General features: G+C 32.0%; 2 protein-coding genes across 2 annotated transcripts; one reads left to right on the top strand and one right to left on the bottom strand.

Moving 5' to 3' along the window:
• Positions 1-3,520: 3,520 nt before the first annotated feature.
• Positions 3,521-7,024, top strand: LOC114417258. The gene is made up of 3 exons (XM_028382399.1): positions 3,521-3,715; positions 4,806-5,200; positions 5,898-7,024. The coding sequence occupies exons 1-3, from the start codon at positions 3,684-3,686 to the stop codon at positions 6,839-6,841; spliced, it is 1,371 nt and encodes a 456-aa protein (XP_028238200.1). The 5' UTR covers positions 3,521-3,683; the 3' UTR covers positions 6,842-7,024.
• Positions 7,025-7,358: 334 nt separating this feature from the next.
• On the bottom strand, positions 7,359-9,718 carry LOC114417248 (pectinesterase 2-like). The gene is made up of 2 exons (XM_028382388.1): positions 8,760-9,718; positions 7,359-8,289 (listed from the first exon to the last, which is right to left on the bottom strand). The coding sequence occupies exons 1-2, from the start codon at positions 9,616-9,618 to the stop codon at positions 7,601-7,603; spliced, it is 1,548 nt and encodes a 515-aa protein (XP_028238189.1). The 5' UTR covers positions 9,619-9,718; the 3' UTR covers positions 7,359-7,600.
• Between the last annotated feature and the right edge of the window lie 2,710 nt (positions 9,719-12,428).

Raw genomic sequence — 12,428 nt, 5'->3', positions numbered from 1 at the left:
TTATTTTGGTATAATTTATGAATGTTGTCCAAGCAAATACAATTTGAAGGCATTTTTTGGGGATAGATAAATATCATTTAATTGGATTAGTTTAATTTTTTTATGTACTATGTACAGTATAGTCTTTTATTTTGTTGAAGAGAAATTGAAAAGAATAAAAGAGAAATATTTAAATTAAAGTTAGTTGGCTAGTAAGAAGAAAAAAAAAAAATATTAGATTAAAATATATTAGTATATTATAAAAAGTAGAAAACATTGATGAATTTTTTAAAAAAAAAAAACGCGCGCAACTTGTACCTGTCTGCACTTTATAATGCAAGTCTCGAAAATGTATTACAATTCTGCGCTCATCTACTCAATTTTTCTTGGGTGAATAGTCATTTTTGTCCCCCAATGTGTAATTTGTTGACAAATGTATCCCTGAAAGATGAAAATACAAAATTTAGTTCCTGGAAGTATAAAAAGAGCGACAAATATATCCTGCTGTTAACTTTCGTCCGTCACCATTAATAAAGTCGCTTATGTGACACAGAATGTATTAGTTTGAGCATTATTGTATTTTTTATTTAAATTTATTTGGGTTCTTTATTTGTTAGTAACTGTTTTTCATTTCATTCATGTTATGTATAATAAGTGTTGTCTTGAGTGGAAGCACATAAGGTTTATCCACGTGATTCTTTCATATTTGAGTTATATATATACATTTTATTGATTAAGGAAAAAGATTTATAATTTCACTTTAGTTCTATCTAGTTTAAATTTTTCTGAGACTTTCTTTTTTTTAAAAATAGTTGATTATATTATTTTTAAAAAATAAATAAATAAATAAATTTGGTCATGCGACTGGTTGTGTTTTTTCTACTCGAAACACTTGACATATTAATTTCAATCTAAATATTAGAGTACTTAAGTTGGAATTGGGATATAGAATAATTTTAAAGATTAAAAGTGAAAAATTTAGTAGAAATTTGATAAAATTATAAAATATAAGAAAGTTTTTTTAACAGTAAAGAATAAGGTTTCACGAGAAAATCAAAATAATAATAATATATATATTAAAAGACAATTCAAAAATATATTGCATAAGTACTAAACAAATAGCAGTAAATTACAAATAAATAATAATAATAATAATAATAATAATAATAATAAATTACAATCTATTATTAACGTTTGGATATATTTGTCATACTTTTTATACTTTCAGGGATTAAATTTTGTATTTTCATCTTTCAGGGAGTCATTTGTCAGCGGAGTCAGAAGACGAAAAGTCAAAAAAATATTATGACAAGTATGACCCTATGCTGACAATCCACGTTGACAATCATTTCAGTGACAAATTTGTCCTTCTGTGTCACGTAGGCGACTTTATTAACAGTGACATAAGGAAGTTAACGACATGATATATTTCTCGCACTTTTTACACTTTCAGGAACTAAATTTTGTATTTTCATTTTTCAATGGCACATTTGTCAGCAAATTACACATTGAGGGACAAAAGTGACTATTTACCCATTTTTTCTCCATGCTTCTTCGCTTTTCACTCCTATCAAACCACACACATATCCCAATATCCTTTTAATTTTGTGCTAGCTCTTTTACCCTCTCTCCTTATCTTCTGTGCAACCAAACAAATGTTAAGTGATAGAATTTGAAGTGTTGATCCAATAAAAAAAATTAGAAGTGTTGATATCATTGTGTCCTAATAACATCACCACACCCAACACTTCTTTTTGAGTTCTTAAATGGTCCCACTTGTATACATTATTCACTTTTACATTTTTCAATTTAAACAACTTAGAATACTTCACTTGTCCAACCCAACACCTCCAAAAAGTTACTTAAATTAAATGGATCCCACCAATAACCCCACATCTTTATCTAGGATATCCTCCAACAATTGATTCTTATTAAGAACTAATCATAAATTGATAAGAACTTCTAAAATATTAGTAACTTTGAAGATGGTCTAAAAGGTGGAAGGTATGTTAGCAAAATTTCATAAAAGTCTAATGAGAGGAGTTCAAGCGTAGTACAAATCAGAAGGTATTTAGAAATTAGTGCATACATTGGAATTTCCGATATAGATCCTCAGAAGAGACAAGTAAATAGTAAATACTACCATGTGTTTTGTCGTTGAACAATTACCAAGTATTGTATTGTTGTGTGCAACTGAGAGGATAAACACTAGGGAGATTTACCCATGAGCCATGAATAATCATATAAGTGAACCTGACACCACACCTTAATCCAAAACCTTAAGGCTCAGGTTTATGAGTCTTGTCTTCACTTATATGGTTCTCAACCTTCTCATTCTTATACGAGTATTCAATGGTTGCACTTAGAGCTTAACCGTGGTTGTCCCGATTCGTCTAGTGATTACCGTCAACATACTCTAATACCTTACACCACCACAACACCTCTGGGATCCACTGTCTGTTGCCATTTTACTCGTTTAAGCCGATCACCAAGTCGAACCATCGACTTAATACCAATTGTTAGGAAATTGATGGGGATAAATACCGGGGAGATTTACACCAATGAGCCATGAACAACCATCTAAGTAGACCTGACACCACACATTAACTCAAAACCTTAAGACTCTGGTTTATGGGTCCTGCCTTCACTTATATGATGCTCAATCTTCTCATTTTTATATGATGTGAGACTTCACTTCACACTTATACTCCAACATGCATTAACATATACCTCATTATAATAAAGATTTTAATAATGTAATAAGTAATAGGATAAAATATGTTTGGTCCTATAAAATTTTAAAAAATATAGTTTGGTCATCATAATATTTTTTTTTATTAATTTGATTCCTATAAGAATAAAACATATTTTTTATGGTCCTTAATGGTAACTATGTTAGATGGTTCTCTTACGTGACTAATGAACTTAATTACTTTATCTCTTTACCTTTTCAAGCACACTCAAAAGACACCAGAATCCAGTATTGTTTTATCTTCCATCCTAATCTCATCAAAAAGTGCGAGAAAATCGTATAGGAAGTGATGAAAAATTATAGATTTTGGAGGGTTTTAGGTGCAAAAAATAGTATAATTCATTTTGAAAAATTTTAATCATTACAAATTGTTTAATTCATTTGTAATCATATAACATATGTAAGTCTATTAATCATGTCAGAATAATGTTTAATGGAATTATCATGAAGGATCATAAAAATTGTTGAAAATATAATTTTTTTTGTAAGGACCAAATTAATATTTTTTAAATTTTAATACACTTCAAATATATTTTACCTTAAATAATATAATGAATAATAAAATTATAGAAAGAAAATTTGAGGGTAAATAAGTTGTAAGAGAGGCGGAGTTAATGTTGAAAATAACCTTTGTGTTAGTAAAGTCTTTGAACCTATTAAAACTTTAGGAAAAATTTAAAAAAAATTCTTAGACACCCAATAAAAAGTGTTTGTTGACCAGGTGTTGGTAATTTGTGTATTTAAATATCTTCGCTCAAAACCTTGTGGGTGCACCCCATTTTGCAAGCATGTTAACTAAATCACAGGAGGCATTTATACTTGTAGTTGTAATACACTAACACTTATACCGCACCCAATGCAAGTACTACATTTGTCGCAATCCCATCTTCTCTTTTCTCTGTTAGAAACTAGACTAGAAACTCATCTCCATACTTCGTAACATTTTCCCTCCATGGCTCTCTCAGACACTTCCACTCCCACCAGGTAAAGTTCTCACCTTTTCCCCTCCCTCTTGTTTGGTAATGCACAATTTTTCTCTTCTGTTAAAAAAAGACCAAGTTTTTACTTCTTTTTTTTTTTTTGGGTTTAAACAGTCTGCTGATCAAGAACACTAAGAATATAAAAATCATGCATGCCTCTTTATTTGGACAAAAAAATTACATAGCTTGCTGCGGACGCCACTAAGGTCCAGATTATATATTTATTTGGACTAAAAAATTTATATAGCTCGTTTATGTCAACTTGAACCTATATGGGTTGTTCATATCAATTTCTTTGTGTTCCATGAAGATCTTACACCATACCCGTTTAGACTTAAATGTTACCATATCATGCTTGAAAATCTTGGTGCTTCTATATAAAAATTCTGCTTGTTGAAAACAGTCCTGTTTTAAAGGCCATCCATTCTTGGTTTAACTTATTTTAAAGACAATTAATTTTTTGAGAAACTTTTTGTTCCTCATTTTGAAAAAGTGGGGTAAGCCTTTTGATAATGTTGTTACTTGTTGTTGAAGATGGTAAGAGAGATTTCAATGAGGCTTTTATTGTCGTTGTCTAAAAAAGTGTTTGTTTTTAAACATAATAGATTTTCAGACTAATTCTTTAAACTATGGATCCTAATGGGCTGGTACACACCCTGGCTTCCTTACTGGATTTAAGATTCTAATTGTCAGAGCATCATGCTGCATAACATAACCAAGAAACACAATCAAGATATGGATCCTAATAGTATTTTTTTTCATAGTAAATCTTTTTATTTTGCCTTGTTGGAGTTTAAAAAACCGTTCTTTTACTTTTGTTGTTGAACTCATGCGACAATTGTGTTGAATCACAATGAGTTTATGTTAAGCACTACTTGTTAGACCATGATCATGATATTTATTTAACATATTTAGCTCAATTCCTAAGTGGTGAATGAAGCCTGCAACTTTTAACCCTTGTGTAAAAAGAGTATTTTGTGATCACCTTTACACTAGTTGGCTGAAATTTGGACAATGGAAGTGACTTGAGTAGTAGGGTTGGATGGACGTAGTTTTCAGCAGTTGACACTTGACACTGTCTTGTGTTATTGCAGTTGTCAGGAAGAAAAAGGGAGTGACTGTGACTCTCCAATTGAAAGCAATGTTTGTGATGATTTGAGTTTGACAAAGGAGAGAACTTTTGATCTTAAACCAGTGTCACCTAATTCTTCTGGTCAAGGTTTGCCATATGCACCTGAAGGGTGGCCTAATCCTAGTGATGTATGGGGCTGGAAAGTATTGAAAAGGACCTCCAATGCTGGACATTTTTGTGATAGACACCTTTATCTTCCAAAGTCTCTTCAGATATCTTCTCACAAGAGACAGAGCTTCAGAACCAAGCGTGATGTTGAGCGATACATTGAATCAAATTTTCCTAACATGGGAATTGAAGCATTCTTTGGTTTATTTAGCTGGAAGATCCCCGCTACCAAGAAAACTCCCCGAAAAGGTTAGCTTAAAATTACAGTTTTGCAATTTTCTTTTCAACCTTGTGTTTCTATTTTCTCATCCATTTTTGTCTAGTTTTTTTGTTTTTAATTATTTGCATTTTGGCATTGTCTTGATTTGTGGTAGTTTATAAAGTCTTCCAATTTTGTTCCTGCACAAATAACCTTCTACTTGTCTTGGTTTGCTTAGTATTGAGTCGATGCTTTTCCTCCATGATTGTCATGATCCCCTAAATTGTTCAACATTTACTCCCACCAACATGGTTGGAGACCTTTATTATTTGTTGATGGCCTCTCTTGCTTATACTTCTCCTTGTATGGGGGTGATTAATAGACTAATAGGATGCTATGCTAGTGGTAACTTATATTTTGTATATTTCTTCTGTTTATTTTTTATGTGTGGTGGGTCAGTTGTCTTTCTGAATAGCTTGGAAATGGAAGGTGATGAGATGAATATTTTAGTCCTGAAATGAGCAAATCAAGACTATTTTTGGTCTCAAGTTTGTGAAATAAGTTGGGATCCTCTTATCTATTACTGAGGAACTTGACTTCTAGCTCTAATATCCTTGCAACTTTTGTTGTCCCTTCTTCGTTTTATATATTGCTTATGTTTGTTTATTCGATATATTTCTTATTATTTGATATATATATATATATATGGCCTTCTAACTCTACAATCTTTGCCCATTACCCCTCCAGTGAAGTCACTGGAGACTGAAGAAGCTGGCAATGCCACAGAACAGATTGGCACCAAGTTAAAACGGAAAATACAAATCTGCAGTCAACCAACTCGGAAATCTTCCAAACTACTTCATCTTCGTCCACATATAGTGCCTGATCAGGATGCAAATATTGTCATTGATTTATGCGATCAGGACGACGAAGAGGCAAGAGTTGATTCAACTGAGAATTCAAAAGGCATCTCAGATTCTGAAGAAGGATCTGCTATGCAGACAGCGGTAGAGAAAGATCCCAAAGCAATCAATGTTCTGGAGAATCTTGATACCTTGGAGAATTCACCGGATCATGCCACTCTAGATAATGAAATTATACAGTATTGCAAGAAAAAGCTTTCTTTCCTTCTTGATGTAGACTTCCCTTCTCTTCTCTCTTGTAATGATGTTGTGGTAGAAGTTGCGACACTTGCATCACAAATTCGCAAAGATCCTACACTCAGTGTTGAGCAACTGGCACAGGTAAAGTTGGTGGAACAACTTCCATTAGTCAGTGAGGCCTTTCTTGAGGCCAAGGGGGACATTGAAGAGGCAGACAAATTCTTAGGTGTCTTGGAGGCAAAGAAACGTAAAGTTCTTAGTCTGAAAAATGACTACAAGGAAAAAGTAGCTCAGAGAGAGTCCGAAATGGATAGAAACACTTTGGCAATCCAAGAAATTGATGATCAAATCCGGCAACTTCAATCAAAACGGAGCGAATTATCTGCTGCTCTAGAAAGCATGCAAAAGGGTAAAGTTGAGCTGACTTCTGGGGAAGCAGGTGTTGCCAACTCAATTCTATCCCTTGTTGGGGAGATTAATCATGGATTATCTGAAAAATCAAAATGGGAGATGAAGAAAGCCAACTCTGCCCGGCGTGTAGCTGAGATACAAAAAAAGTTCATCAATATAAGAGGGCTAAAATTTTAATCAAACTATTGCACAGGTTCTCATTTTGATAAAAAGCTCTTTCTGGATAACTAGCTATGAGACTGATCTGTCTATATTTCTAACTAATGGGACTACATCTATGTAAGTTGTGCCAAATCATGTGGCCTTTGACTGTGACAATCGCCGGATTTGTGTTAAAATATACAAATTAATTGTTCTGCAGACACCTTTATTTTATTTTTAAAGGTTGTTGGGTTTTATACCAAGTGTTTATTGATCTCCAGTGAAATACAGATTCATTTAATTTGCTCTCCCGTCCTATGCATTTGGGAGAAATTGTTAAATTGTTTCAGACTATCAGGGTTTTAATTAATCTCATCGTGATATGTAGTTAAGTGATATTCTTATTTCTAAATCGAAAAACTCGAATATATATATCTGATGTAGAGATTAGTCAGAACTATGGACATGTAGTAATTCAAAACTGCATAATAACTTCTTGGCATTGCCAGCAGGTTTGAGAAGCGTTTTCTAGCACGTCTTCAAACATGTTATCTACTAAAAGACACGAGTCAAGTATATATAATAACTTCTTACACAATTGAGGAACATGTGAATCTCAATACAATCTTTCAAAATAAAAATGAAAGCCACAACAAAATAAAGCTATTTTATCGATTGTACAAGTTTCCAAATGTATCAGCATGCTAGGAGAAGATTATTTTAACAATCACAACGAATGAAAGAAATGAAATTAATTAATCAAACAATCAACAAATAACAACAAACATCACTTAATTAAAGAGAAGGGGTAAAAGGCACTTTGGTGGAAGGTAGCCATGCGTTTCCAGCAATAAAATTTGCAACACTGAACTTTGAGGCTTCAGAAGCGCTAGTTATGACACGATAACCAGACCATTTAACACGTCTAGCAGTAGAAGAACCTGGACCAGTGTTCATGTACTCTCCATAATAAAGCGTGTCTAATGCAAAGTTACCACTCCATTCCATCCAACCCGCAGGGTTGATCAAGCCATCAAGATAAGTCTTCATGAAAACTGTTCTTGAATATTGCTTCCATGGTCTTCCAAGATAAGTCCTAACCGAGTTTTGAACTGGTCTCAAATCTGATGCAGCTGTGACTCTTGAATTGTGAATGGAAATTCCAGTGTTTTGATTTGGGTCGGTTCGGCCTTGGGCAGTGATTGTGTTGACTTTGTTGGGAGGGTTTCTTGCAAATATGTTACAGTTTTGTAACACAACTGCAGCATTGCCAAATATGAAGTCAACAGTGCCATAAATGTTACACTCTCTATAGAATTGCCTCTCAGAGTGGACATATAATGTGTCTTGGTAACCTTCAAAGCTACATTTGTAAAACACTGACAAGTCCGATCCAGAACGCAATGCTACAGCTTGGTGGTTTTTTGCACCAGCGGTGTTCCTAAATGTGATACCTTGAGCTATAAATCCATCCCCAACTACAGCTGCAAAAATTAATTCATAGTTAAGTCTCTTTTAAGTGCAATAAAAGTTTCTTTTCAAATACGCAAGATACTATTGATCAAAACTGTTATGCTCACTTTTTTTTTTTTAATAATATTGGTGAAAATCAGATTATAGTCGTAGATTATTTTTATTATTATGAAAAAAGTTTTTCTTTTCAAATATGCAAGATTTTAAAAACAGATTAAAATTAACGGCTTAATTATATGTTATATTTTAATCAGTTTTCATTTTCTCGTTTTATCCACTGGAAAAATAAAACTCATCAATTTTAAAAAAATAATACCATAATCATTTTTTTACAATTTTATCATGAAATCTGATTCTTATAGACAATTTAAATAAATTTTGGTAATTTTCTTTAAATTATTTTTATGTAACACAGTCAAACATAAAACCTAAGAAATGATTAGAATTAATTAACAATAATAAAAAAATATAAAAAGCTTACCAACAGTGGCTGAACGGAAGGTTGTGGTGCCTCCTCCAACACTTTTGCTACCTGTGATTATAGTCTTTCCAATACCATCTCCAACCAACATTATATTCTTTGCTTTCACCTCAACTTGTTCATCGTACACCCCACCCTTCACATATATCACATACCTTCCACTACTACTCTTTGGAGCTGCATTTATAGCTGCACTCACTGTTGTGAACCTTCCAGAGCCATCTTTTGCCACCACTACGTTGGCTCGAGAAGCCGGTGAAGAAGCTTGCAACAACTTTCTATCACCTGGCTTCACCCATGTTGGAAACCCTTCTTTGTAACTTGGTTCTTGGTATGGAACCTTGTTAAGGGCCAAGGTGTTGCTCAGCAACTTAGTAACATTGTTGGACATCAAAGGGAGAACATAGTCTTGAACACCAAGCTCATAGAACCCGGCTTTGCATGTCTCAAGGTTAGTGAGAGCTGTGCTGAGCCATGTTTGGGCATCAACTTGGGAGAGCTTGGTGTTAGGCTTTAGGGTTTGGTTGAGTTTGCGAATAGTTTGCTCATAAAGCTCAACACAATCAGCCCAAGCAACTCTTTCACGTGGGTTTCGGCACTTAGAGCCAAGTGAGAGAGTGTTTTCATGGCCTTTGAGTGCTCTCTCTTGAGCAAGTTGCAATGAAAGTTTGAGGAAATCAGATTTTTGCTTGAGGGGTTTGTATTGATAAGTAGGATTATTGCTCAAGAAATACTCACATGGTTGAGGGTTTGGGGTTTGGTTGCACCAAAGTTTAACCTCATTCCAAGAATAACCAGAAACAAAAGAGGATAGTAAAAAAGGAATTAGTAGTGCTAGGAGCAGGCGAAAAGCTTTCATGGTTTCTGGTTATGCTAGCTTCTATATGGCTATAATAAATAGTACTTTGAAAATTGATAGTGAATGATGAAGATGATGGTTATGTGAGAGAAGGGTTTGATTGAACAGAAATTGAATGTGCGTTGCATGTCTTAATCGTGTGCCTTTATATAGAAGAAGATGGGAGGGGTAATGTTGGAATTAGAAGGAATATAGCCATCGTGTGTATCAACTTTGGTTTCTGCTTTTAACTTTTCCAATTCCTTGTCTCTTTGTGTGTTTCTCTCCCTGGCCATGCATATTCTTTTGTTTGTATTTTAATTAATTAAATGAGTAATCAAATATGAATTGTTTTTTATTTTTAATATTTTATTAACATTTTTTTATTTTTTTATTATGTATGATCATAAATTCTAGACAAATACTAATGAATATTTTTATGAAACTAATTAAGAAATTAAAAAAAATTATTTAGATATGTAAAATTATGTTTCTCATAATTTTTTATTTTCTCTTATATTTTACACCATAAATATTTTTTATTTTATTTAACTAATATCTTGAAAACATTAATTAACAAGATACTAAATTTTATCATAATTATTTTTTTTCTCTTTTATCGGATACATTTGGAGTATCTATCAAACATTTTACTAATTAAATATACAAACCACCATCCGTTTTGTCCACAATCAGCATCAAAGTTGTTAGCACACAATGATTGGGAGGAATATGGCTTATGTATATGAATGTCTTTTGACTTTGAATCTGCGTAGAGTCTTTGACTTGACGTGGCAATATTTTAGCAGCCAAATAAAATGCGTCAATATATGCATTCTTGCTCGCTTTGTTACGTTGTTGTCTTTTATGAAAGGTGGCTAATAGGTTTTTTTTTATGCGCTAATAGTTTTGGATATGGTTGTTATCCTCAAAGAAATTATTAATTAAGTAGTTCGGAACTATTTTAATATCCACTAATCTTCCTATGACATGTAATCAAATCTTACTATTTGTCTTAAATTAAAAAACTTGAAAACACGTTATATAAATATTAGTTGAAATCATGAACATATTAATGTGCTCAACTAATAGTATTTCGTTATCAACTTTTGACAAGGATATTAGCACATAGGTTTGCGATAGCTTAACAATATAAACTACGAGAAGAACTACATTATCAGAGGATGATGTGTGCGTGGGAAGTGCACGCTTGTTTGAAATTATTACTTCAATTTTTTTTATGTTGGCAAATTAAAAAAATTCATTTCCTCATGTGAACCCGGTTAATTAGTTTTTCAATCTAGAAAATATTTTCACCTGCGAATTCATTCAAGTATGCTTGTTACTTGAAAAGGTTAATTAATGCATGTGAAATGAGTGCATTGTGCAGCTACGGTCTACAGATATAGTACTACGGAATATTTCAAAAAATAATTCTTTAATTTTGGTATCAGTATAATGGGCGATAATATGACGATTTATTTCTATTAAAGATAAGTGTCATGGGAAAAACAAAAGTTGGTATAATAGAACAAATGGCCACGTACAAGGGATTCATGAATTCTGAAGTAATTCGCGGTCAACGGCACATGGTGTTTTACTGGTTTGAGGGTTTTCTAATGTCAAATAAATAACTTGGACAATGAGAACATTCAAGGAAAATATTTTATTTTTTCGCTTTACTTTTTTAAAAAATTACATATTAATTAATTTGCATGCTTTATATAATTAGTTTTAGATAAATCCACTTTAACACTACCTAAATTTGAAATGTAGAGTTTAGCTGAGTATATATATTTTGTAGGACGATGACAGAAGGTTCTCCGTAAGAGGGATGAGGATAAAACTTTTGACTAGGTGATCCAATAGTTGACATCTGTTAAGCAATTCCACATGCCAAGTTACATGCATGTTGTCAATTTTCAATCATCCAAAAAATGTCAATTTTCGAAACAAGGTTCTGTACTTAACGAAATCATACATAAAATCAAACCATAGTAATTTTATTATATATATTTTTTTCTTATCATCATAACATTAATGCAGAATATTTACCTGTTTGACTAATAAATCATTTTTATTGAAAATTTGATTGATCACCTTTAATAAGATTTTTTTTTAATTATATTTTTCATTTATTCACAAAATTTAACTTGAAACCTTATTTAAAAAAATCGAATTCAATATCAATCATATTAACAACTTATTATTTTTATTATCCTTAATACCTCTCCATTTTTAAACCTTACAAAAAATCCTTTTATTTTTTTGAATTTCGTTACAATGAACCCCTCTTAAGTGTAAAAAGCATTACACGAATCCCTTAGAAAGCTCAAATTAATGTAAAAAAAAAATAGATGAATAACAAGTATAATAAAAGTAAACTTCAAGAAAATTGGTGTAAAGAATACAAAAGCTAATTTTTTATGAGTAATTTATTATTAAAATACAAGTAATTTTTATGAGTTAGTAGATAAAAAATATCACATGTAATTGCCTACATGGATGCATGACTTGAAATCTTCGGTATTTTAGCTCTTCGACACTTAGTAATTTTCCTTAACATGTTTTGGTTATTTCCTGGTTTGCATACACAAAATTAATCTTCCTCAAAAGCTTGGCCTTATTTACTTCTGTTTTCAATTCTTGTTTTTATTTTTTATTGTTTACTTTTAATTACAAAATTTTCATCCCTACTTTTTAATTTAGGTCCTGTGTTTAAAATATTTGTAAGAACAAAATTAAAAAATAAAAAATAAAAAAAATGTTTTCACTATTTCGTACAAATATTTAAAAACAGAGAACATTAAAAACAATATAACATTTTTGTA

Source organism: Glycine soja, chromosome 1 (genome assembly GCF_004193775.1).
Source record: "Glycine soja cultivar W05 chromosome 1, ASM419377v2, whole genome shotgun sequence".
Classification (NCBI taxonomy): Eukaryota; Viridiplantae; Streptophyta; class Magnoliopsida; order Fabales; family Fabaceae; genus Glycine; species Glycine soja.
The sequence above is the reverse complement of the archived record's forward strand: the minus strand, read 5'-3'. Positions and strand labels throughout refer to the sequence as shown.

What these genes read in the sequence shown, in the direction of transcription:
- LOC114417248 (XM_028382388.1), bottom strand. Translation starts at nt 9,618, where the DNA reads ATGAAAGCTTTTCGCCTGCTCCTAGCACTACTAATTCCTTTTTTACTA. An exon ending in CTTCCGTTCAGCCACTGTTG is followed by an intron (nt 8,290 to 8,759) that starts GTAAGCTTTTTA and finishes TAATTTTTGCAG; the next exon opens with CTGTAGTTGGGGATGGATTT.
- LOC114417258 (XM_028382399.1), top strand. Translation starts at nt 3,684, where the DNA reads ATGGCTCTCTCAGACACTTCCACTCCCACCAG. An exon ending in GACACTTCCACTCCCACCAG is followed by an intron (nt 3,716 to 4,805) that starts GTAAAGTTCTCA and finishes GTGTTATTGCAG; the next exon opens with TTGTCAGGAAGAAAAAGGGA. An exon ending in CAAGAAAACTCCCCGAAAAG is followed by an intron (nt 5,201 to 5,897) that starts GTTAGCTTAAAA and finishes TTACCCCTCCAG; the next exon opens with TGAAGTCACTGGAGACTGAA.